Source organism: Psittacula echo (assembly GCF_963264785.1).
Source record: "Psittacula echo genome assembly, chromosome: 3".
Classification (NCBI taxonomy): domain Eukaryota; kingdom Metazoa; phylum Chordata; class Aves; order Psittaciformes; family Psittacidae; genus Psittacula; species Psittacula echo.
Window position 1 is genome coordinate 123871921 of NC_137736.1, and position 27183 is coordinate 123899103.

Consider the following 27183-nt stretch of genomic DNA (forward strand, 5'->3'; position numbering starts at 1 on the left):
AATACCCCATGTTATTTACCATTGCTCTAAAATCTTCCTTACCTTTCTGCAGATGGCCTGGTGGATTGCATGGACCCAGACTGCTGCTTGCAGCCGCTGTGCCACATCAATGCACTGTGCCTGGGCTCCCCGGACCCCCTGGATATCATCCAGGAGACACAAGCCCCCGTGTCCCAGCAGAGCTTGCATTCATTCTATGATCGAATCAAGTTCCTCATCGGCAAGGACAGCACTCACGTCATCCCAGGAGACAACCCTTTTGAAGGAGGGTGAGTTAATTTGGGGTTTGATTCAGTAAGAGGTAAAGTGTAAGCCACTCGGCCATTGGAAGACGTGGAATGGCAGCAAGATGCAGAACACCAAAAGATGTCTAAGGGAAGCAGATATCTGAAGAATTCTGTGGAATTCTGCTGTCTCCTCATCTGCAGTGTCCTGGCAGCAGTTAAGACAAGATGCGTTTCTCCCAATGCATATGGACAGTAGCATCTTTCCTTCTTTCTTTTATTTCAAGACATGAAAGCCACCCATTTAATATGACTTTCCTGGTTCAAGTGACTGATATTTTCCAGAAGTATCTCATAAACAGCAATGGCAGGCCCTCTTCCATTGACAGAGCCAAAATATAGGGAAATCAGAACGGTATTTACAATCTATAGTGTGATTAGTAGAGACCTCAAAAGAACTGAAGACAATGTGACAGACTAGGGATGGCTATTAGAGTGATTTCCAGTATAAACAATCAACTCCAATATAGATTGGTTTTAATAGTGAGACATTCTTTATCACTGCAATCATCATCAAGAACAGGAAGTGGCAAAGGAATCTTACACAGGTCACTTCAGTGACTGCATCCCAGCCATTTAAGTACACGCTTGGCTGTCAGGGGAGGTCATCCCTTTAAAATCATGTAGCAGGACACCATAATACATACCCTGTAGTGTCAGATTCTTGGATCATTCAGTGTCTGCCCTGATTGTTGCCTTTCAGAAGTGATGACCCTGAGCCAGGAGGTGATTCTTATATGTGGGCTCCATTGAACTCCACCCAGTCTTTAACTGCTTACTTTCAGCTTTCCCATACATAGCACTGAATAAGTTGGCACTGAAAATGTACAGGCCGCATGTTTGTATGGGTATTTATTTCAGCACTTGCATCTCAGCAGGTCTCCAAGGCTCTTCTGGGCCTGACCTACTGCTTTTCCATGAAGGAACATCTCCAGCATCCCTTGGGTACCACCTCCTGTATGTCGCTGTCTCTGGTGGTCCGACACTGATCTCAGACATGAACCACTTACTTGGAAGCACACCAGTATCAGGGAGTTGCCCTGATTTGTCTTGCTGCCAAGCCCTTCAGGGTCCAAGAAAGCTGACAACAGTGATTCAGACTAAGGCCAAACCCTCATTATGTCACAAGCTCTTGTTCTTCATCAGCGTTCTCAAGGTTGCAGGTTCTGTATGCTGAAAAGTCCAGACTCTGGACTAAATGTTAGCATAGTGAATTCTCTGCTTTCAGTTGTTGTGATTTGTTGCTGTAAAATCAGGCTTTGAATATAAAATAGAGTTACATAAATTGCTACAGGATTTACATCCAATCTGATGATAGATTTCTATGTAGGAAAGAATTACCAATCATCTGTAGATGTCCTGCTAAAAGGAAGATTCAGGATTCAAAAGGAGCACCTGCTACCAGAAATGTTTATCTGGCATATAGATTACTAGAGGGAGGGAATGCAAAGATTCAGACCAATAGGAAAGGTTTTAAGGATTGCTTTTCATTAACTTCAGTGGAACTAATAAATGGGGCTCCTTGTTCCATTAAGGTAACACAAAGAATTATACAGATAGGGATGATTTATGAGGCTGTCATTCTTAAAATACCAGCATAGGGTGTATATCACTAAATATGGTCTACAGATATGTCACCTCAAGCTGTGATTGTATTGCATCTCTCACATTAAATATCTAGACTCATCACAAGAGCTGTTGCAAATAGCACTGAAGGACCTCAACAGGAGGTGCGTTTAGCCCTGAGACAGCACCACAGCACACGCTCCAGGCTCATCAGTCTGTTGGGTTCCTAAAAATGACATTTAAGGATCTTAAAGCATGGTGTAAGTTCCTCTTAGTTCTAAAAGATCCTATGGGTCTGGATAAACTCAACCACTGCAAGTGGTTTCTGCTTACTGAGATCATAGACTATAGGTTCATAGAATGGTTTGGGTTGGAAAGGATCTTAAGATCATCCAGTTCCAACCCCCTGCCATGGGCAGGGACTTGTTTTCTCTTTGCAATTTTGATTGTCTGTTTTCATCACCTAGAAAGCTGAACCTCTGAAGAGGTGTCTGTTTGTCACCCTGCAAATGGCAGTGCTTCAGCAGAGGTCACACAGTGACTGTTCTGTGGAGGAGCATGGGCTGGGATCATCTGGGACCCAATTAGTCTGGGCAAATGAGACTGATTGTATTTGCATGTGTGGATATGCCCTTTGTTCAGTAGTGTTCTCATTGTTTAATCTCGTCCAGTTGCCTTCACAACAGACAGGTGATAGTACCCCTCTTATCCATGGAACTCCTCAGTACCTCCATAAAGACCACAGCCATTTCCATGTCTCCTTCCGGCTGCTGGCTTCATAGCTTGTCCCAACAAAAGGGAAAGCAGGAAATCTTTTGTTCTGATGAAGGGTTCCAGCACGCTGCCTTAGGATAACCCTTCAGTTACTGCTGCCGTGATTCATGAATCTCCTTCTTGATGTAGGACTGTAGATTGCTTGGCATGGAACATCCTTCACCTTTCTGCCCCAGCGCCATCACTGTCATGGAGTAGGATTGGAATTGAATCCATGCCACTTGCTGGGAGCAGTCCCTCGTGGGCAGGCAACACAGAGGTGACGTGGACCTCTGCCTCCTGCACATCTGATGTCCTGCAGAGACACAGCCTCTGTGGCACAGACACACTCCTCATTCAGACCAGTAACCATAGCCTGTTCCTCAGGGCTTTCCCTGAGGGAACTGCAGCACATTGGCATTCCTGTATATCCAATGCACAAGTAGCAGGAGCGTGAAGGAGATGACTGCATTTCTATGCAATCTATTTTGTGGCCTTCGGAAACGCAGCTTAGCTTCCCTTTGGAGAGAACAGCAGTGCAGATCACCTAATGGGGACAAATAAATGAATGCCTCGTGACAGCTAGCCTTTGAGTGAATTTATTATTGAATTACACTCCAGCTTTTTAAGAACAAGCTGAGCTGACAAGCTCTCTCCCTGCTGCAGAAGAAAAAGAAAGACAATGATAAATTGCCCTGATGGATAAAGGTAAAGACCTTGTCTCCTCCAAAATACCAGCAATTATATATTATTCATGTTTGGGAAGAAAAAATAATCATTGCCCATATTGAAATGAGTGTTTATGACGATAAAGCAAGTAGCTAAATTAAATTCTGGATGCACAGAATGTCTTTTCACATCATTTTGATGAACAGATAACAAGTACTCTTCTGCTACTTGATCGTTCTTGTATTGATTTTGAAACCACTTACTCTTGCTGTTTGCTTTGTATTTTTAAGCCATCCTTAGTTGTCCATCACCATAAGGAGCAGCACAAGCTGCAGTGGTGTCAAGTTGTTGACTTTCAAGTAGGACACCTGATATATTTGTGCCCTCTTGTGGGACAGTGTCAGGAAATTGCAAGAACAGGCTGAAGTCCTGCTCCACAGAGCCTTTTATATTAAATATTGGCACAGGTTAAAGAAAACCATGTGCGGAAATGGCATTTTTGGTAAAGAATGTAAGTAGGTGTGTTTTCTACCGCTTCTTTTTGGGACAGGCTGTATATATAAGGATACGTATATGTAAGGAGCGTGACCAGCAGGTCGAAGGAGGTGATCCTGCCCCTCTACTCTGCTCTTGTGAGACCTCACTTGGAGCATTGTGTGCAGTTCTGGTGTCCTCAACATAAAAAGGACATGGAGCTGTTGGAACAAGTCCAGAGGAGGCCACGAGGATGCTCAGGGGCTGGAGCAGCTCCTGTATGGAGCCAGGCTGAGAAAGTTGGGGCTGTTGAGCCTGGAGAAGAGAAGCTGCGTGGAGACCTCAGAGCAGCTTCCAGTGTCTGAAGGGGGCCTATAAGGATCCTGGAGAGGGACTCTTCATTAGGAACTTTAGTGATAGGACAAGGGGTGATGGGTTGAAACTTAAACAGGGGAAGTTTAGATTGGATCTAAGGAAGAAGTTCTTTACTGTTAGGGTGGTATCTATAAACGTGTTGCTCCATGTCCCTGCGTCCCCACTGTGTGCCAGGCTGTACAATGTACCGTACTAATCCAGCTGGGGAGGGAATCACAGCGCTGTTAGATGCTGTTAGTGCACTCTTTTACTATAAATAAATACATGGATGGCCTTTATTGTCAAACTGCATCGTTCCCAAGGCCCATCAAACCCAAAATTGTGAGTATTTATTGTGGCCAAAGAAAAACTAAGAGAACATGGGAAGGTCCAAATGGCTTTCAGGCCTTCAAGAAAAGTGTGATTTTCATAGAATCTCAGACTGGTTTGTGTTGGAAGGGACCTTAAAGCTCATCCAGTTCCAACCCCCTGCCATGGGGAGGGACACCTTCCACTATGCCTTTTTAGCATAAGAAAGCCTACTTTAAAAACTTACATTTTCAATGTACAGGGCATATATATGTATTACTTTTTCAGCCTTTTTCTTTTGATTTTAAATTATATAATATGGCATTACATCAGGTTAAAGTGATTATAAGTTGAGCATGGAGTTATTTCCATATAATAAACTAATACAATATATGCAGCTACTTACATCCTCTTTGTGGAACATTAAGCAACAGAACCAAACTAAAGTTCCTATCCACTTTTACTGGCTCTTTCCCACAACATAGTTGTGTAATCATAATGTAATTAGATTCCCCTTTCACAAGTGGCAGTAGAGAGAGATCCTGTTTACAGTCATTAGGAAAACTGGGGTCCAGCTTTTAACCAGCATTAAGAAAACCCTGGGTATCTATTATCAAGCACACACTCTTGAGTAGGATCTTCCTGATGTGATTTGGATCAGGCAAAGCAGCTGATATAAATGCTCCATCTTCCTGTAGCTGGGATTAAAAGGTCTCAGGTGACACCTGTGTACCCAGGAGCTCTTTTAGAGTGCAGAAGGCAAACCTCAAGCCTTCAGAACTGCTAAGCAGTAAATCAAAGCTCCTGATGAGGTAAGTACCTCCTGCATTACGCAGGTGCTGACACACACATTTGGGTTTAGGAGTTGAATTGCAGTGTCGATGCTGATGCGTTCTTTTGGAACTGGTGCATAGATATTTGATTAACACTTTTTCAATGTTCAAGGTACAACTCCCATTGTTGGTCATTACTCACTGCTGGACGTGTCTGCTGTGATAACTATGAGCTGAGTCAGTAGCTCCATTCAGTACGGTAACACCACTAGAAACTGCATGTCCTATTCGAGGGAAAGGTTTGATTCTTTCAGTACTGCATAAGGTCCCTTCAAATTAAATACAGGCTCACTGTCACAATGATGATCATGTGGCACCATGGCTTTTGTGAGTCGCAAATGGAGAGGCTGAAGTTCCTAAAGGAAGCCTGCAGGAAGGTCCTCTTGGAGGGGTGAGAAGCGAAGGTGGCATTTTGAGGGGGCTTTCTGCCCTGAGCTCTTTGCTGCCTCACCTCTGCAGAGGTTTCCTGATCCCAGATCACACTGGAGAGCTTGAGTACCCCTTGGCCAGCTCAGTCCAAAATCTCCTTTCCTTATCCTATGGAGCCAGGCTGAGAGAGCTGGGCTGGGGCAGCCTGGAGAAGAGAAGGCTCCTGAAGGGGAGACCTTAGAGCAGCTCCAGTGCCTGAAGGGGCTGCAGGAAACCTGGAGAGGGGCTTTGGACAAGAGCCTGTAGGGACAGGACAAGGGGAATGGCTTTAACCTGCCCGAGGGGAGACTGAGATGAGCTCTTAGGCAGAAGCTCTTCCCTGTGAGGGTGCTGAGGCACTGGCACAGGGTGCCCAGAGAAGCTGTGGCTGCCCCATCCCTGGCAGTGTTCAAGGCCAGGTTGGACACAGGGGCTTGGAGCAAGCTGCTCCAGTGGAAGGTGTCCCTGCCTGTGGCAGGGGTTGGAACTGGATGAGCTTTAAGGTCCCTTCCAACCCAAACCAGTCTGGGATTCTGTGATGATTCAGAGACATTAAGTTGCAGGGGAAGCTGATGTGAGCTGCTCCTGTTGGCTTTGCACTGATGCAGCAAGGTTCTGCCTTGCCAGACCAGCTTTGGGGCAGTCCCTTCTAGATGCTGCTTGCTAAGTACAGTTTTCAACCATTTCAATATATCAAGAGGAGTCTGTCCTTTGAGTGTGACGTTTGCTTGCTAAATTGGTTAAAACCTCCTACATAAAAGAGCAGTTTTAAAATCCCAATTATAAAATCTTTATGTTTTATTGAACCATTTTTTTCCTAATGGCTTTGGATCATTACAGAGCTATCAGACAGCTTATATACAGTTAAAGAACTTACCCTCCGATCACCCAAAAGAGAGCTCATTTTAGTATTAACCTGGTAAGAATGTCTTGATTTCCTTCTGTTCTGCTCAATTTTGCTTTCATGGTGCCTCAAATTCAATGCAAGGAATTGCTTTTATTTTGTGCCTTCTGCAGAGCTGAATCTGTGGTCACAGCTGACAAAGTAAATACCAGATGTAAAATACGATAGTAATACAGGAGCTGGTAAGTTCTGCAGACGTTTTTTAGTGACATGAATACATTATTCATCTCTGAAAGTTATTGCACCATAAAGTCTTTATCTCTCATAGAAATAATGGCGATGGTATCACTTCTGACAAATTATGAAATGAGTGTAATTCAATCTTAGGTGAGAAAATTACCTTGCACCTTCTGAACTGTTGAATGCTTGACGTGGATTTTACAGACCTAAAAGCATAGGTGTTTGATTCTGTTTCTTTGAGATCTCGTGCAAAGCAAGAGAGTGTTTCTTTGGTTGTAGTGGAGTAAAGGAACCATCAACTTATGAAGTATTACTTAGTCAACCATTCTGTGAGTAAAAGGCTTTGCAGTAAAGCACAGCCCAACTTTATAATGCATTGCATTTCCTATAAAACTGTTCATAAATACTCTCAGCTAAATCATAGAATCATAGAATCAACCAGATTGGAAAAGACCTTTAACATCATCAAGTCCAACTGTTCCCCAGCATTGCCAAGCCCACCAGTAATCCATGTCAATAAATGGTATATTTGGAGCCAGTTTTACAACTCCGGAGACCAGCATCAGTATCTTTTCCTCTTCATTTCCTGTTTGCTGACCAGCCCTCCTGTATCCCTTATCCTACCACCTTCCCATTATAGCTCAACTGAGAAATCTTGGGATGCAAAAACAGTGAGTCAATGAGGCGTAGAGACCCAAGATGGTTTGGATGGCAGCAGTGGCAGCTCTTTGCAACAGTGGCCAAATTGCTTGGCAGATCAGAGAGGAAGATTGGGCTTTCATAAAGAGAGAAAGGACACACATCAAGTAGGTGAAAAAGCTTCAGATCCTGGGAGATGTTTTCAAAGCAACTCGAAGCCTGAGTCTTTCAGGAATGGAGCCAACAGGGAGAGCAATGTTCATCTGAACATGGGGTTTCTAGAAGTTGTAGGTGGTCCTCAAAGCGTATTGCATTTTGTTGCTAAACAGTCATGCACTAACGATTCCTTCCTTTCCTTTTGGAAGAGCTACCAGGAGCAGTCACTAATATTGTCAAGAAAGATGATGCCAAAGGAGATGTTTAAGAACTATCGGTTTGTAAGCCTTTATGGAGCAGAACAGAATCAGATGCGCGAAGTGGGGAGCTTGAGGAACTGGACAACAGCAGGTCCACAAAAACTCTCTCATGGATACTAAAAGCATCAGCTGAAGAAGATCTTCAGATGTGTTGTGGCTGTCAGGTTAAACCAGATCTAAAGAGACAACAAGAATAAAATCTGCATCTGGAGGTGTTACTTTAAATCTTGATTAATAGGGGCTTTCCCCTAGGACTTCAAACACCGACATCGTTACCCAAGTGCATAAAAGTATGCAAGCATTATGTTGCTTTTTGCCCTGTCCTTCTTCAGACAGTTGCAGTAATGGGTTTTCCTTGAAGCATTTAATTCAGTTGGTTTTACTGTGTGTGTTGTAGAAAATGTGAAAGACTGTAGAAGGCTTCCTGCAAAAAGTTAACAGTAAGGACCATGCCCGCATAAAGAATCATCAGCATCTCCTGACCCTTCAATGATGGGACCTTATAAATAGCTCCACTGAGTAGGTTAAACAAACAAAGCAGATACTGTTTCTCATTGCAAACAACTTAGAATTGACTTTCTTTTATTGAACCTGGTCAGAGCTCTTATAAACTTTGCTCTTCATCACTCACTGTTTTTCTCCTGCATCTCCCACTTCATCAGCTGCTCAGAAAGTTCACTGGCAAAATCTGTTGCAAGCCATGTCCATCACGGCCACTCTAGAAGTCCCTGCTTAGGGGTTACCTTCCACTAGAGCAGCTTGCTCCAAGCCCCTGTGTCCAACCTGGCCTTGAACACTGCCAGGGATGGGGCAGCCACAGCTTCTCTGGGCACCCTGTGCCAGTGCCTCAGCACCCTCATTGTAAAACATTTCTTCCTTAAATCTAGTCTAAATCTATGTTCTTTCGGTTTAAAACCATTGCCCCATGTCCCATCACAACAGGCCCTGCTAAATCCGGCTGGATTTGTATCCCAGCTGCCCAGCATAGAACCATAGAATGGTTTGGGTTGGAAAGGACCTTAAGATCATCCAGTTCCAACCCCCTGCCATGGGCAGGGACACTTCACACTAAACCATGGCACCCAAGGCTTTGTCCAACCTGGCCTTGAACACTGCCAGGGATGGGGCAGCCACAACTTCCTTGGGCATCCTGTGCCAGTGCCTCACCACCCTCCCAGTAAAGAACTTCTCCCTTATCTCCAACCTGAACTTCCCCTGTTTCAGTTTGAACCCATCACCCCTTGTCCTATCGCTACAGTCCCTGATGAAGAGTCCCTCTCCAGCATCCTTGTAGGCCCCCTTCAGATACTGGAAGGCTGATGTGCCAGACCCTTTCAGTAACTCACTAGTGCTAATGTGCTGGTGTGGGGCTCTTTCTGGGTCTTTCATTTTCATTTTCTTGTTATGCACGTGCCTTTCTTGTTTAACAAGGGACTCTTCAGCAGGGTCTTTTCCATGCCTTTTCCTAACCTTAACTCTTCCAGTCATATGGCAGCTAAGATCAGTAGGTAGGTTTCAAGTGTAAGCTTTTCCTACTGGACTAAAGAAGCCAGATAGGGATTGAGTCAGTTCAAGGGAAGACTCTCAGAAGTTTTTCTGCACAGTTAAGAGGCAAGTGGGCAGAGCTATTTCACAGACAAGGTTTGAAGAAACCGCTTGCACAAGCAATGAAGTGGAAGGTCTGTATGTTCTGCTGTTTCCTCTTCTGCTTTTGTCCTTCATCTGCCAGCTCAGGCATTCTCTGTGTCCATGTCTTTGATCAGGATGCCCTTCACTTTCACCTGGCACACCACCAATTTCTCTGTCTATCCTAGTACCATCCTGCTCTGAGGCTGTTCAACATGAGACAGGGACATTCAACCCAAACTGGATGAGGTACATTTTGCTTCATCCTGTGTTGTTATCAAGCAAAAAGGTCACGGCAGCTAAAGCCATGAGATTGTGTTTGTAACAAATGACTGTGTTTGTAGGCTCTTACCAGCAAAGTGTCTGAGCATAATATCACAGGTGAAGTGCCATGAGAGTGTAAAAATCCCTATGCAAGGGCTTAGCAGGATGCAACAATTATCCTTCTAATGGCTCTGTAAGGAGGAGATGTGCCTTGATTGTTATTTTGCAGATGGAATGCAAAGACACATACAGACTAGCTGACATGACCAGTGTCACATAGAAAGTCTACAGTAGAGGAAGAAAGAGAAGTAAGATCGTCTGATTGAATTGATAATGCTCTTGCCAATGAGTAGTAGCTTTCTAGATTTTCACTCTGTGGTGCTCTGTTGCAGTTTCATCCAGAGCAGAAGGATAAATTCCATATATATATACATTATATATATGTGTGTGTAAATATATATATGCACACACCCCAATAAAATATGAAAGTGGTAAGTTCAAAGAGACACAGAGATTTATAGTGGCAAGTGAAAATATTTATTATGAATAACTTGGCTGAGGATGGCTTGGCAGTCATGATAGCCGTCTCCACACATGTGAAACCTTTAAAGGAGAAGGCATAATGAGTTATGGCGGAAATACTTTGAAATGTATACATGCAGAAAGTCATGGGGGCGAGATTTCCCATGGTACCTACCCTCAGTCAAGGAAAGAATGTACATTTCTTGCAGCGAAAGGGGCTTCGGGTGCATGGAGTTTTCTTTTCCCAGTAAAACATATTTAGTAGAAGCAGTATTTTAGTCTATTTCCCAGTGCCAAGCACAGTATCAACAGAAAACATCTCTGAATAAGAAACACTGGAAGGGCCAGTGTCTAACTTATGACACATTGGATCAAAGTCAGTATTAAAGACAAGTCTTTAATGTGCTCCCATAATATGAAATGGCTTTTGGGGAATTTACTCCTCTGGCTTCTGCTCTAAAGCTGGTTTTGTCTGCTTGAATTTCGTTGACAGCCTGTCAAACTCCCTTTGTATCTGAGCAATGGGAACGTAGAGGCACTGGTGCACCCCTGCCTGCTTTGCCACTGTGGCCTAGATCTTACCAGGAAGACTTAATTTCATTTTCTAGGGAATAAAGAATGACTTCACAAAGTGATGGTGTAAAATTGTCTGATAAGCCGTATGTGGTGTTCTAGAGAGCATTTCGGGAATGGCTTGGTCTTTTAGGGAAGCTTTTATGGAAGAAATTGAAAGAAAATAAAAGAAAGGGAGAAATCTAATTGAAGAAGAGGGAAAAAGCAGACTGCTTTTCATTTTAAAGCAAGAATCCACACAGCCTTATGTAAAAATAGAGAGGGAAACAAAACCAAACCTAAAAAAGGCCAGAAAATAGAGGCAATAGGGAGAATCTGTTAATAATTCAAAGGGAAGATGAGGCTCCAGCTACAAGGAATTCAGTTCAAGTGCAGAAAACACTGCGAACTGGCAGGGCTGGACTGATGGAATAAATCTCTTCTATTAACATGAGAGCTAATTTTATGTGAATGTATTGGGATCTGAGCATCTTAGCAGCACCACTTCACTTGTTTGTAGTGTAATTGCATTTAGACCAAGGTCTTCTGAAGGAAATGGCTGACTAAATTAGCATTAACCAGGTTCCTGGGGGGCTCGGTGCATTGTGGATAGTCGATCTTGCCTCCAGAAAGGACACGTTGATACTGGAGCAACCAGCTGCTTCCAGCTCACTGTGTTAACTGCCTTTTCCCAAATGGGGCAACTTTTGACACCCAGGGAAGGAGGAGATTTGAGGCTGTAACCAGGGAGACAGCGTGGTTTGCCTCCAGTTTCCACCGCACCTGCTTTTAACTGAATTCAGATCTGTGCATGTTGCTCCAGCTTTGTTTTATCACTGTGGTTTGGGAGAGATGTCCCCTTTGTGGGAACATCTTTCCTTGTAGCATGTAAATAAAGCTATTGTTACAGTCCTCGTGGGAATGCTGGATGCAGCTGGGCTTGCTGACGGGCTGCTTCTCTAAGAAGAGATGCCGGTGTCCTCTTGAGTTAGGGAGCATGTAGATGTGCTCATGCAGTTGGAGCACAAAGCATCGTCTAGAATGGGAACTGAGTCTCCTCCTGGAAGGTGGGAATTCAAATGTACTTGTTGCAGCTGCCAAGGCGAGAGGAAGCTCTTTCTTTGTCCATGTTGTGCTGGTGCTTGTTGTTGTAGAAATAGTTGTCTGTGATATGTAATGGACCAGATGCTTGCTGATATAAAGCACACTCTCCCATTAACGTGAGCTGAGGATCTAGGCCAATGTTCTTGTAGTATTGCTGAGAGGTTTGCAACTGCTTGGACATGTGTTTTGTGTAGGACAGCAGGAGAGATGCCTGCAACATGTTGTGTTTCTTTCCTTTGCTTGCTTTTAACTCTTGGAAGGAGAAAATACCAGGTGGAAGTGTTCCTTTTGGGTTCACAAAAATGGATGATATAGTCTCTCAAGTATTCTAAAGCATTCATTGTCCCAGTGTTGGCTTGAATATGCTGTCAGTCATCCAGAATACCAAGTCCCTCGTGCCTGGGACTTGGTCGTCAAGAAACAGCCTGTTTCTTGTGATTCCTTGTCTTTCACAAATGTGCAGCCATTTGATGAGGAGCTGAGAGAAAGCAGTTTCCAACCCTTCCTCAGGCCTCTCTAAGGATGGAAAAGGATATAGAATCATAGAAAGAATCACATAATGATTAGGGTTGGAAAGGACCTCAAAGCTCATCCAGTTCCAAGCCCCTGCCACGGGCAGGGACAACTTCCACTAGAGCAGCTTGCTCCAAGTCCCTTCATAAGGAACTGTAGTGATAGGACAAGGAATGGGTTCAAACTTAAACAGGGGAGATATAGGTTAGATATCAAGAAGAAGTTCTTCCCTGTGAGGGTGCTGAGGCGCTGGCCCAGGGTGCCCAGAGAAGCTGTGGCTGCCCCATCCCTGGCAGTGTTCAAGGCCAGGTTGGACACAGGGGCTTGGAGCAAGCTGCTCTAGTGGAAGGTGTCCCTGCCCGTGGCAGGGCTTGGAGCTGGAGGAGCTTTAAGGTCCCTTCCAACCCGAACCAGTCTGGGGTTCTATGATTTTATGGATCTGGTTGTGATTTAGATTGCTGTCACATTCCGATAACTCTTTGAGTAGTTTTGTTAATATTGGAGCTCTCTGCTTAGATCAGTAGGAGTTTTGTTTAAGACACCCTGACAAATGGTTTCTTGTGCTGTGGAATATACAAATACTTTTAAACAACAATTAAACCTAATCTCCTTGTATTATACAACATTAAATCTTTAAGTGGTGTATAAGAAAATCACTTGATCTTTCCCTGATGGTCCATGTTTATGAAACCAGCTTTACAAACCACTGCAGATACCATCCTCGGTGAAGCAGCTATGTGACATTTCTCACTTCAGGCAGGTAGACAGCTTGTGCAGGTGGGATGATTTACTCTAGCTGAGATCTGGTCCTGCACCTGTAGAAACATCGGCTTTCAATCCCTGCTCTCCAGCAGGACAGCAGTGAGGAGAATCACTCACTGGCTCCCGTTGGCACACTGACACCACAATTTGCTGGTATTGCTCAGAGAAATAGTTACCTTCAGCTAAAAACTGGGTTCAGATGCTCTCCCGGCCATGTGATGCTTTGTCTTTATAGGAAGTTCCTGAAGTAGCAATGACTTAGAGCTTGGGAAACAGACTTTGGAATAAGAACCTAGAAAATGTGTCTTTGGCTTTACTGTAGATTTCCTGACTGACCTTGGACAACTGAAAATCACTGTGCTTTATTTCCTGTCTCTGTAAAATGCCTATCTTGCAGTATTCATCAATGTTTCTAAAGATCCTTGAAACCCTCAGATAAAAGAGCACATTACAGAGCATAGAGTAATTGGAGTAGTTGTAGCCCATAAAACAGTGCAATCTACCAACCTTGGGAAGAAAAAGCCCTTCCTGTCAGCATTCCCCAAGCAGTTCGTAGGAAGCTGTCTGAACCTAGCAAATGATCTGTCGTGGTTTTCCCAAGTGTGGAAGAAATGAGCTGTCAAGCCTTGGTCAGGATGCTTCTGTGGCTTTTGTGCCTTCAATACGTCCATGCAGTGCTTGGTAGGTTTCTATTCTCTTGGGTTTTGAAAGTGCTTTGCCTTTAATTAGGGCAATATTGTCAAGAAACTTGCTTGGTTGTAGCAAACTCCAGTGTCATGTTGTGAATCCTGCAGAAGTCCAGAGTTAATGAAGTATGTGCTGCAGCAGTTGCTTTTAAAGAGTAGGGTGAAAATAAACCTCATTTTAGGTATTGAATGCTCATACATAACTCCTGAGAGTCTCCAGGAGCAGCATCCCGCCATCAAGAGATACAGCGTGTCTCCCAGCTTTCCAGAGCGTAAAGGCCTGGGCTTTCTAATCCATAGGAATTTCCAGCTGTAAAAGTAGAGGAAAACCTGAATTTGCCAAAAAACTTAGTATTTCTCATCATTTTTCTTCTTGCAGACACGCATGTGTGATTCGAGGCCAGGTGATGACGGCAGATGGGACCCCTCTGGTTGGAGTGAACATCAGCTTTGTCAACAACCCTCTGTTTGGATACACAATCAGCAGACAAGACGGCAGGTAGGATGTCTTTATAGGGTTTACAGTGTTCAAGCAGCAGTTACAGCATTATTAACATCACCACTAAAGAGAAACTCCTTCCAAGAGCATGTTTATTGCTGATGCCTTTTGAAGATGTCAATGTATTATTGTTACGGGGCTACATCTGCCTGGCAACTGCTCATGAATGGTGTTCCTTGAACCTCAGGGTTCAATCTAGGACCAGTTCTGTTCAATATATTTAGCAAAGATCTGGATGCAGCAGTTGAATGCACCATCAGCACCATTGCTAATGATACCAAACTGGAGGTGCTGTTGCCTCTCTTGAGGGGCAAGAGGCCTCGCAAAGGGATCTGGGTAGATTGGAGCATTGGACTATGATTAATGGGATGAAGTTAAGAAGCCAAAAGGCCAGATTCTGCACCTATGATGGAGTAACACCAGGCACAAGTATAAACTGGGAGGGGAATGGCTGGAGAGCAGCACTGCAGGAAGGGATCTGAGGATGCTGGCCAGCAGCAGGCTCAGTAGGATTCAGCAGTGTGCCTTGGTAGCCAAGAGGGCAAACCACATCCTGGGGTACATCAAGCACAGCTTAACCAAGGATCAAAAGAAGGGATTTTCCCACTGTATTCAGCACTGGGGTGGCCTCACCTTGAGCACTGTGTGCAGTTCTGGGCCCCACCATTTAAGAAGGATGTGAAGGTCCATGAATGCATCCAGAGGAGGGCAACAAAGCTGGTGAAAGGGCTGGCAGGAACGTCCTATGGGCAGTGACTGAAGACTTTGGGTTTGTCTAGGTTGGAGAAATGGGGGCTGAGGGGTGACCTCATTGCCCTCACAGCTTCCTGAGGAGGGGAAGTGGAGAGAGAGCTGCTGATCCCTGGTAGCCAGTGATAGGAAGTGTTATAGTGGTATAAAGCTGCTCCAGAGGATGGTTTAGACTGGACATAAGGAAATATTTCTCCAGCAAGAGGGTGGTCAAACACTGGAACAGGCTTCCTAGAGAGGTGGTCGATGCTATAAGCCTGTCTGTTTAAGAGGTGTTTGGACTTAATAACATGTTTTAACTTGGTCAGCCCTGAATTGTTCATATCATTATAGGTCCCTTCCAACTGAAATAGCCTGTATTATCATTATTAGTCTTATTATATTAACCTTATGATAACACCAAGCATCTTTAGCCAACAAATGGGCAATGCAGTGCCCGTGCATGTAAAGAAAAGATGTGTCCTGCTCCCAACAGCTCTATTCTTGCTAATTCATGTTGAAATGATTAGGAAGAAGTCATTAAGATTACGGTTGTGTTAGAGGCAAGTGCTTAAAATCTGAGCAATCACGTTCAACCAAAACAAAAGCATTGCAAATTGGGAATGTCTTTCATCTTATCTTTTGTCTGTCAGTGTTAATTGGCTCCCTTTCTTTTAAGAACAAAAACTGGAACATAAAGGGATCCAGCTGCACATGCTCTATGCGTTCACTACTAACCACCAGCACTTGGGAGAGGACTTGGATGTTAGCACCTCTCTGATCCGTGGCAGGGGGTTGGAACTGGATGATCTTAAGGTCCTTTCCAACCCAAATCAGTCTGTGATTCTATGATTCTATGACTTCCATTAAAGGTTTGATTTGGCCAAAGGTGATAGAACTATAATGAAAGAGAGGAACATATGCTAGTAATGTGTGCTTAATGCTGCCTTGTTCGTGCTCAGGGGTGTTTGCACCTACTGATGGTGACTGGGAGGATTTCCGAGTGATGCTCCACCTCTGGGGTGACATGACAGTGAAATCTGGGTAATAAAGAGGCATCCCAGGAAAACTAGTGGTCTCCTCTGGAAAAGGATGCCTCTTTGCTTTGCAGTTGTGCTGTGCCTAGCACAGAGGGGCTTTGTCTTAAACATACAAGTAAGCTAAACATGGACAGGGCAGGAAGGCGAGCACTGATGTCCGAGCTCCAGACCTTTCTAATACTTGAATAACAATTTCTTTCTAGTTCCTGGGTGGTGAAAGTCAAATCCCCCCTACTGCATCTATCTCTGCAGCCCCCCAACATAAGAAGGATGTGGAGTTGTTGAGTGAGGACAGAGGAGGCCATGGAGATGCTGCGAGGGCTGGAGCAGCTCTGCTCTGGAGCCAGGCTGAGAGAGCTGGGCTGGGGCAGCCTGGAGAAGAGAAGGCTCCTGAAGGGGAGACCTTAGAGCAGCTCCAGTGCCTAAAGGGGCTGCAGGAAAGCTGGAGAGGGGCTTGGGACAAGAGCCTGTAGGGACAGGCCAAAGGGAATGGCTTGAACCTGCCAGAGGGGAGACTGAGATGAGCTCTTAGGCAGAAGCTCTTCCCTGTGAGGGTGCTGAGGTGCTGGCCCAGGGTGCCCAGAGAAGCTGTGGCTGCCCCATCCCTGGCAGTGTTCAAGGCCAGGTTGGACACAGGGGCTTGGAGCAAGCTGCTCTAGTGGAAGGTGTCCCTGCCCGTGGCAGGGGTTGGAACTGGATGAGCTTTAAGGTCCCTTCCAACCCAAACCAGTCCGGGATTCCATGATTCTGTGTTCTACCAGCAGTTCAAACTAGGGATGTTTCTTTCAGGCCACGTCTTTCACAGCCTCCAGCTGAGCAGGGCAGGAAGCGATGCAGCTGGAGCAGCTGTGTGCTCCACCAATCTTCAGTGGACTGCTGGCTCCTCAGGGCTGGCTGCCAGCCTCCAGAAGTGAAGTTAGTTTCCAGGAGCTGCAGTTTGCTGACTCAGTCCCTGACAGACACTGAGCTCCGAATGAGACATGACCGATATCAGCTGTCTTAGAGCAGGGAATCTGCAACAGAGGGGGATTCATCCTGAAGCTGGGATTTCTGTCAGCAGCTGCCGGTGGTCAGTCTAAGCTCAGACTGCGTGGTGTCAGCTCACTTTATTCATCTTCCTTTCCAACCAGAGTCCTTGTGCACATCTGGTGCACGACCGGCGTCCAACAGGTTGTCCAGTTGCAGTGCTGAGTCTCTGGAATCATTACCTCCACAGTACTCAGTGTACTTTGGAGGTAATAAATGGACAAGTGAAAGCCTTTCTCTTAAAGAACACCAAAATCCAGGTCTTCTAAAAATTGCCTTCAAGTATTTAAGAGCATTCACAGTAAAACTGTCAGGGCAGAAGAGGATGTTGACATCCCTTCTTTCTAATCCTGCTGATGTAGCGGGTAGCATTAGATGCATCTCTTAACCTTCCTAGGCCAGCCAACCAGCCTGTGAAAGGGAGATAACACTCACTTGTCTTCCTTACTGATTATTATGGCATTTATTAAATACTATTTGTAAAGCACTTTCAAAATCAAGTAAAGAATTATTGCTATTCCAGTGACTATTGTGCGTTTTGATGGGTTTCAGTTAATTTTCTGAATAGAGCATGACTTCTCATCAGCTTTTACACAGTGCAGTTTTCATGTGATGGAGTCACTTTGTTTTAAGAAGGGGATGCTCTTAAGCAAGAAGGAGTTTCACCTGAGCTACAGCAGCAGACTCCATGCATCCCCAATCCGTAGCAGTGCACAGTCACTTGGGGTCAGCTGGATCATCTTCAATGTCATTCTGGTTTGGAGGAAAAATGGGAGCACACATGCAAGCAGTTACCTTGTTCCAGGTGTTATGAGTTAACTGCATTAAACCCACTGGCTTTATTATCTGGCATATTCACCATAGGAATATCTATGCTTGAAAACGTGTGCTGAGTTGCCTTAAATTGATTCAGCAAATCAGTTCACTGATAGCAGGGCGGTAAGTGTGGTTGTAAAGTAAGGGGGTTTAAAGACAGGATTGCACAGGTTGGTTCCTCAACTGATTTTGTTGTTTCAGGTTTGGGGTTTTGGGGTGGGTTTTTTGGCACGACCAAGTTTCAAACTGAGCATCGTAAGTAAAACTTCAGGTTCACAATTAGAGTGAGCTGAATTTTTCACCCCTGTAAGTGGGTTCACTGCATTCCAGGTCTCTGCGAGTAGGTTTTGCTCCTATTACAGTACTCACAAAGAACCTCTAATCCTGGTCCCATTTAAGTTATATTACTTAGTCTGAGCTTTGATAACTTCAAGGCTTGCACATGATTTTAGCCTAATTACTGGGACACAGCCTTTTGTCAGATTAACAAGGCATGAAGGTAAAATGACAACTCTCAAACCACTGTTGTATGCATTTCTCTGTAAAGCGAAGTTAATCGATGGATCAAAGTTATCCATACTGGATTATAAACCATATTTTTACATAAAGCTTCAAATTTGATGAAATTTGAATCAAATTTGATTTCAATTTGGTAGTTTATAAAGGCTGCAAGTCCTCAGTATCCCATGGCTGTAGGCACAGTGTTAATAACAGCAGGAAAGTCTCCAGACTCTTTCAATGTGGTGTATCTGCCATCACATGCTGAAACCCAGACCAAATCCATGAGCTTCCAGAGCCAAGGATATGAGAAAGGGTTACACTTTCCTGTGGGGTGTTTTTCTTTGAGCCTGCTTTGTCAATAAAGACAGAATCTCATTCTTTGGCCTGTCTCTCCAGAGTCTTTAAAGCAAAACAGACCAATACGACTGTACAACAAGTGTGATTTGTTTCCAGAGTGATAAAAAAGACATCAGAGATCAGCAGCAAAACCAGAAATGAAATTATCTCATTCCTTCAATCCCAAGATGCTCTTGTTAAAGTGAATTGCACTAAAGGAAGCTGGGAGGAAGGTGGTTTCAGTTTGGGGTTTTCTCTCGGGTTTGGGGTTTAAGCTTTCCTTCAGTTCATCAAGGTAACTTCAAAGCTGCGCCCTGTGACTCTGGAACAACAGGCTCATAACAACAGACGCTGCTCAAAAATCACTGCCCTGTGTCTGTTTTCACAGCTGCTGGAGCCTGACGTGGAGGTGGTGCTTTCCCTTCTGCATCCTGCTTTGAGGATGCAGGAGATGCAAGGTCATTTCCCCCCCCCAGGAAGGTTCCCATCCCTGCCCTAGGCTCTACAGAGCCAAGAACCTCTCACAGAGGAGGTAAAGGGAGGTGTTTCCAGATAAAAGCCCCTCTTCCCACTTGCCTAAAAACTTGTTGAGCATCATTTGTACTGTTTGCTTCTTCCCTCCCGTTGCCCCTTTCAGTGCCCGGATTCCTGCAGAGCAAGCTTCTCCCTCCCAGCTGAAGGCTTTGCCAAATGCTAATTGACTGTTAAAAATGTTCTCATCAAAGTACAAATGCTGAGCAGCTTTGCTGGCAAGGACCAGCACGTTCCTCCATCAGGCTGCTGTGAGCCAAGCTCCATAGGTCTGGGAAGCTGATGCCCCCACTTGAGTGATAGAATAAACATGTCTTTAGCTTTTTCAGATGCTTTCCACTCCCTCCCGTGGACTCAATTTCACATTGTTTCCTGAATAACTTGCTTTTCATTGTTACATTTACTAAATGGTTCTTCAGTCTCTTGGCCATCAAAAAATAGGTTCTTCATGTATGATTGTTCGACAAAGATTTTGGGTTTGAGAAACAGTTCAGACCCATTGTTGCTCCTTTGGGGTTTTTGCAGCCTATCTGAAAGCTTCATAATTCATTTGGAAATGACTTTAAATGCTTCTTTCAGCTTCTTTCTTACCTTGTGATTGCAAGGTGCATTGAGTCTGGCTTGGGGCACTCAGAGTGCTTTCAGATCCTAGGTCCTATGCACAGAGAGGTACTTCAGCTCACGAGGAGCTCTGCTGAAACCAGCGAGCCTGTTCACATGCTTCAAAGCTGTGTGACTGTCATACATTAGCGCCAAGCATCGAAAGTGAGAAGCAAGGATGGGAAAACTTTCTTTGCCTGAAACACGCATTTGGCATTGCCACTGAATAGAAACTGAGGAGAAAAACAAAGCAGCAAAACAGGGAGATCGTCACATTGTGGTGCAATCCCTTCCTTTCTCAGTTAACACCTCCTTTTTGAGTCTATACGTAGTAGATGCATCTTGTAAGTCAGACAATCTCCATCTCTGGCAAGATGTGGAGTTTGAATGCAAAATGAAGCAAAAGCCCTAACCCTTATCCCAGCATCTTTACATCCAAGGGATGAGTATTTTCCTTATCAGGGTAACATCCTTTCACACCCTGGAGGTCTGACATAATATTATCCAACACTAACACAGGCAGAAAAGCCCTTTTGGCTGGAGGTAGCATAGGGTGAAGTTGTAGACCACAGGCAGTGAGTTATCTGCCCTGTTCTCACTGCTTAAGAGTCACAAAAGGCAACACTGAGTGCTATGGTACAGAGGCTGCCTGCGTGGTGCTCATTGCTTCCCTGTGCCTGGTACACTGAGCTTAGCCCATGCCTGGGTTCCACATGTTCCAACCTGGGTTGCGTTAGGTATTATTCAGGTTAGCAGTGATGCCAAGACAATTTCTATGGTGGTGTGTCAGAGAAACCACTTTCCAAATGGTTTCCTTCATCATGTGAATTGATCCAATCTGTGACTGGGTTTGGATGATAAATACTTTAAAAAGAAAGCAGAAAAGCAAATGTATGGTCGAATAACACCAGAAAAGCACTAACAAAGATCAACATTTGTCTCCAAAAAAGGGATGGGTATGGTTTTAATATACATGAGGACAACATGCAAAGCTGAGTTTGTACTCCTGCCTCTGCAGCTTGCTTTTACTCAACCAAAGCTCCTGTGGACTGTAGGTTTTAGGCTTGTAAGATGTGGCTGATAATGTTTCTTGCAGTGATTTTCCAGGGGATCCTTGCTAGGGAATTGTTACAGACATACGGGATGGTACTAACTGGTGCCATAACTAGTGTTTTGGAATACTAACTTAGTATCCCCTCTCTTTGAGCAGCTTTGATCTCGTGACCACTGGTGGGATCTCCATCATCCTGCACTTCGAGCGGGCTCCCTTCATCACCCAGGAGCACACGCTGTGGCTGCCATGGGATCGCTTCTTCGTGATGGAAACCATCATCATGAGGCACGAGGAGAATGAGATCCCAAGCTGTGACCTCAGTAACTTCGCCCGGCCCAACCCTGTGGTCTCCCCGTCTCCGCTAACAGCTTTTGCAAGTTCCTGCTCGGAGAAGGGTCCTATTGTTCCTGAAATCCAGGTATGAACCATCTGAATCGAGGAGAAAATAACCTCCTTTCTGTGCTGCTTTTGCTTTTATTGAGCAAAACAAACACAAGTATTCCCTTGCTTTCCTAAAAAGCATTCCATGTTTGTTGCACCGTTTTCAGATGTTTGCCAGGAGCACTTACTCACAAGCATACACAGAAGGTTTATTTTCCCTTATCCCTCAGAGATGGAAGCAAAGCACTGTGGCCGACAGCAAAAACCTCATTTGGCTCTGCTTTGCTTTCACCTCTCATCCACAGGAGGTGGGCTGAGACCCGCGTGTGACCCACATCAAGCCTTCGGGCAGCCCTTTCACTGATGGGTTGCTTATACTCTAATGCCTTTCTTCTGCTGAGGAGCTGATTTCATGCACTGGGCATTACGGAGCTCAGCAGTGGAGGATCGGGTGTGAACTTTCTTAGGGTTTGAAGGCAATCCCCTCACTCTCCAAAGCTGCTGAGATGTGCAATCAGCCAGCAGATGGCTGGCCAACAGCCAGCCTGCGGAGAATCCGGGGTTTCATTGCATTTCATGACATTTGGGAGCAAACAAAGAGGGTTACTTTTAATTCCTCATCCCCGTTTTTCCTTATTTAAGGAAGTGTGAGTCAGGTAAAGTACTTTGAACAATCTGCCAAAATTCAAAGTATTTTGCCAAATGGAAAGTTGGGTTTTAAACTGAATAGGACAAACAACTGAATTTTCCATTTTCATAGAATCATAGAATAGTTAGGGTTGGAAACGACCTTAAGATCATCCAGTTCCAACCCCCCTGCCATGGGCAGGGACACCTCACACTAAACCATGGCACCCAAGGCTCTGTCCAACCTGGCCTTGAACACTGCCAGGGATGGAGCATTCACAACCTCCCTGGGCAACCCATTCCAGTGCCTCAGCACCCTCACAGTAAAGAATTTCTTCCTTATATCCAATCTAAACTTCCCCTGTTTCAGTTTGAACCCGTTACCCCTTGTCCTGTCACTACAGTCCCTAATGAAGAGTCCCTTTCCAGCATCCTTGTAGGCCCCCTTCAGACACTGGAAGCTGCTCTGAGGTCTCCACGCAGCTTCTCTTCTCCAGGCTGAACAGCCCCAACTTTCTCAGCCTGGCTCCATACAGGAGCTGCTCCAGCCCCTGATCATCCTCGTGGCCTCCTCTGGACTTGTTCCAACAGCTCCATGTCCTTTTTATGTTGAGGACACCAGAACTGCACACAATGCTCCAAGTGAGGTCTCACGAGAGCAGAGTATTATTTTCCTTAAGAACACTTCCTGTGTTGGAATACATGGATGCCTTTATTTGGCATGTTTTTCCCTGAGTTGTAGACACCAGCATTCAGCATGTCAAAGAATCATAGAATGGTTTGGGTTGAAGGGACCTTAAAAGCTCGACCAGTTCCAACCCCTTGTCAGGGGCAGGGATACCTTCCACTAGAGCAGCTTGCTCCAAGCTCCATCCATCCTAGCCTTGAACACTGCCAGGGATGGAAATTCCAACCTGTGCCAGCACCTTACCACCCTCATCATAGATGTTTAGTGCCATTTGAAATGTCCTGCAGATACCCTGCTTGGCCTCCAACTGCCAATCTAGGATGATTCCCCTATCACTGTCCAGCATTTCATCTGCCAAACCCTTGTGAATGTCTGATAACTTGGACATCCCAAATTGCACCAAACACCTGTAGTTATGGGATCTAATTAAGACTTAAGTGGGAGTAATTTTGAGACTATGGCACCTACATAAGGTGCTCATGTGCAGTCATCTGGATGTGTGCTAGATGTCCAAGCTCCCATTAAAGCTGACAGAAACCTAATCAATATCATTAATGGAGCCTACAGACTAATTAAGCTGACCATCATGAAGGTGTCTGGTTCCCACTGATGGTATCAGTTAGATCTCCATTGACTGTGGTTGATGAATACATGCCCACATCACTTCACACACTTACATGCCAACATCTGAATTTTGATGCCTTAAACCGGATTGAATCCCACTCTTAAGCTAATGTGGCCACACCAGCCTCCTGAAAAGCCTGCCTCTGCCTGCTTGCCATGAAGAGCTCTAGAAGAGAAGTTCAGAGGAGACTCCTAACCAAGTTTAGATAAGATGAATCCCATGCATGATGAACAGTATTTTTCGCACATGCCAAATGATTGAGCCAAAACCTCAGTAAAGCAGTATTGGACCTCAAATATAAGGTGAAGGTTAACAGAGTTTGTGGTGTAGGAGTATACAACATAGAATCATAGAATCATAGAATAGTTTGGGTTGGAAAGGACCTTAAGATCATCCAGTTCCAACCCCCCTGCCATGGGCAGGGACACCTCACACTAAACCATGGCACCCAAGGCCTCATCCAACCTGGCCTTGAACACCGCCAAGGATGGAGCATTCACAACGTCCCTGGGCAATACAATCTGACTTATGGCAGAGTACTTCAGTCCATAAATGGACTACTTCACATTCCTATACTGGATATACATACTATAAAAAATAACCTAAATGATCATCCCTGGCAGTGTTCAAGGCCAAATTGAATGGGCCTTGGGCAAGCTGGTCTAGTGGAAGGGCAGGGGGTTGGAACTGGGTGATTTTAAGGTCCTTTCCAACACAAACCCTTCTATGATTCTTTGACATTTCTCTTCTATTTCTCTATGACAGTTTCTGCAGCTGCGTTTTATAATAGGCAGTTCACAGTGGAGAAATGTGCAGTGCCAAAGGTGTGAGCAAAAGGCTGGGAGGAGGTGCCAAGCAGATGGCAGGGCTGAGAAAGAGGTTTTGACAAGTGGGCAGATAGAAGCTCCATGAGCTCCAACAAATAGCATCCTCTACCTGGATGCAATCAAAAGAGAAACTAATTCATTTTAAGTGTTTGATTCGGGTGCCTAAAGGCAGATTTGGTGCCATTTAAGACGCTCTGATGTGTCCCTTTATGCCTGCAAGCTTTAGCCTCATAAAGACAGAGATCTCAAGAAGTTCCATGTTAAATCTGTCATCCCCTTACAGAGGCTTTAGATACCATAGAACATCTTGAAAGTGCTACATGTCTGTGTTAAGCCCTTGAATCAGACCCTAAATGCTTTTCTGTCTCAATATTCCTTCTGAGCATCATACTAGAAGAAAAAGCTTGTTCCTTGCCTTGTCTGCTGGCAGGCGAAGAGAAACTGTAAGGGAAATGTGTAACCCACACACAGAAATAAGATTTTCTACATTGTCTCATGCAAAGAGTGGAAGAATTGGTGCTAGCAGAGCCGTAGGTCAACACCCAGCAGTGAAAGGGACACAGAAATGGGGAAGTTGTGAAAATCCCTACTAAGCCTGAAGAACCAGTTCTCTTGACCAGCCTGGTGGCAGGACCACGTTTAGAGATCATATTGGTTAGGCTTCAATGAATTGCAAGAGCCCTTATCTTTCAGTAGGTCCCCAGATGCACCATGTGCATTTATCTGGGCCAAACAGCAATTACCAAATAGAAATAAGGACACAATTCAGCTGTTGTTACTTTTTGGTGCACTCCAAGTATTTTAAAGCTGCTTCTTCCCCTCTTCTCCCACCAATGTCCTACTGGATTATACTCCCCTCACAAAATGCCCTGCTTTGTTGCTAGTTTATCACTACTTACAAGCTACAAATGCATTTTGGATAACATGAATTACCATTTGAATCCTCTCTTCAAGTCTTTAAACACAGCCCCTTGTGCTGCTCAGCGCCTCGGTACCGCAGTGCTGACCCTTCCTTTGGAATAGCAGACAGCAGAGACAGATCATGACAGAAAGGAATAATTATATCTGACAGGGATTTGAACCAGACATTGCAAATAGTGACTCCATGACAATTATTTCTGCCTGGCTTTTTCCTAGAGGGATTACATATGAAGACAGATTTGATACAAGGGACCACCTTTACTGCAGCTTGGCTCAGTTGGTCTCTGGTTGACGCTGATCCCAGCTTGTTGCTGAGCTCATAAAATACACTTCAGAAATCCTGGGTTTTCCCCCAGTTCTGTCATTCTGGAGCCTGCTAAGCGCTGAGATATGTAAATTGAAAAGGCTGCATGAGGGGAAGTAAATATTTATGAGCACAGTGGAATGGTGCTTTAACTGCTGGATGTGTCCGTTTGTCAAGTGCAGCAACACTCTCAGGTGTAAGTTATCACTTGAACAAGTGTTGGGCCTTGGGTAATAACTTTGAAGAGGTCTTTTCAGGGGGCAAATAACAAGATTTGTCATTATTGATAACACTAAACAGAAGACGTGTAAGGGATGAGCAACTTGTCACACCAGGGCAGTTTGCTGCTCCCATGTAGAAGTTGAGTATAGGAGCCATGTAGCTTGGGTAACACCAGGATGGGTGGGTGGATGGATGGATCTCTTGACCTACATGCCTTCGAGCCTCCATGCCTTTAATATTATGGAAGCTGTTTATTGCTAGGGAAGTATTGTCACAGCTCATTTAGGGTCCAGCACACTAAAGTATCTCAGAAGTGGTACAGGAGGGAACAGTGCCGATTGTGACCTTCCAACACATCCCACTATTAGACCACGTTTTCCTTTGCAGCTCACTGCAAAGCTTCTACCTTCATCTCTCAGACTTTGCCAAGGGTTCCTGGCTTGTGCTGACAATGTCCACGTTGGGTGCTTAGCTAAGAGTGGCGTTTTCTGGGAAGGGACAACTAAATATGTTTCTCCTAAGACTTGAGACAGAAATGCCCTTTCTTATCAGTATTTTGCATGCTGTCAGGGATGACTTCCACAAAGTTTTCCCTGCATTGCTCCAGCTACAAGTGTAGGAAGTTTTAAGATCTGGCTGTACTTTAGCAAGTAAATTAGCTGAGAATCCCATCTTAACTGAGACTTCTCTGTTCTCAAAGCAGAATCGGGGCAGACAGAACTTCCCCTGCTGTTTGTCCACTCTTTTGTGAAACTCTGTACCAGAATAGAGACCTGTGCGATCACTGTCCCAGTCAGTCAGATATACCCACACTCATTGCTGGAGGAGAAAATGAAGTAGCTCACCTGGAATATAGAGGAATTTGAGAAAGGAAGGGAAGCAACAGTGCAAGGGAAGGGAAAGGGGTTGATGGTGGTAGGTCAGGCCAAGAGCTTCATCACGCAGGTCAAAGGGGAAGGAATTTTAAGCAGGGACCAGAATGTTGGAAAGGGACTCTTCAGTAGGGTCTGTAGTGATAGGACAAGGGGCGATGGGTTCAAGCTGAAACAGGGGAAGTTCAGGTTGGAGATAAGGAAGAAATTCTTTACTGAGAGGGTGGTGAGGCACTGGAATGGGTTGCCCAGGGAGGTTGTGAATGCTCCATCCCTGGCAGTGTTCAAGGCCAGGTTGGACAGAGCCTTGGGTGCCATGGTTTAGTGTGAGGTGTCCCTGCTCATGGTATGGGGTTGGAACTGGGTCTTCTTAAGGTCCTTTCCAACCCAAACCATCCTATAAGCAGGAGCAAATATGAGATAAAAAATAATGATCAGGACACAAGAAAGAAAAGGCTGGAGGTAGATCAGGCAAAGAAGGGTCAGAGGTGAGGTAGGAGAAGAGCAGCGTGGAAGAGGAAGAAATGGGCAAGTCAGAGGAGGGAGGGTGGAAGCAAGATTAACCAATGACATGGAGAGAATGGCAGGTTATGATCAGGGCCAGGGAACATCCATAAGGGTACAGGTCAGGTAGGGCTTGATATTTTACTGGGAAAAAGAAGCAGGAGGCAAAAATTAGCAGCCATAGAAACCTAAAAGAATAAGACAGAAAATGGCAGCTAAACTGATGGGTTGGGATAATCTCAGACTCCAGGCTCCTTTAGCC

General features: G+C 44.9%; 1 protein-coding gene across 1 annotated transcript in view; it reads left to right on the forward strand.

Annotated features, from left to right (window-relative positions):
- Positions 1 to 27183, forward strand: part of TENM4 (teneurin transmembrane protein 4) — a gene marked incomplete at both ends in the record, with an annotated part of 363192 nt that overhangs the window by 260644 nt on the left and 75365 nt on the right. The window contains 3 exons of the mRNA XM_080612995.1: positions 53 to 269; positions 14198 to 14317; positions 21107 to 21368. Of these exons, the coding sequence (XP_080469121.1) occupies positions 53 to 269; positions 14198 to 14317; positions 21107 to 21368 (599 nt within the window). The remainder of the gene's footprint in view (positions 1 to 52; positions 270 to 14197; positions 14318 to 21106; positions 21369 to 27183) is intronic.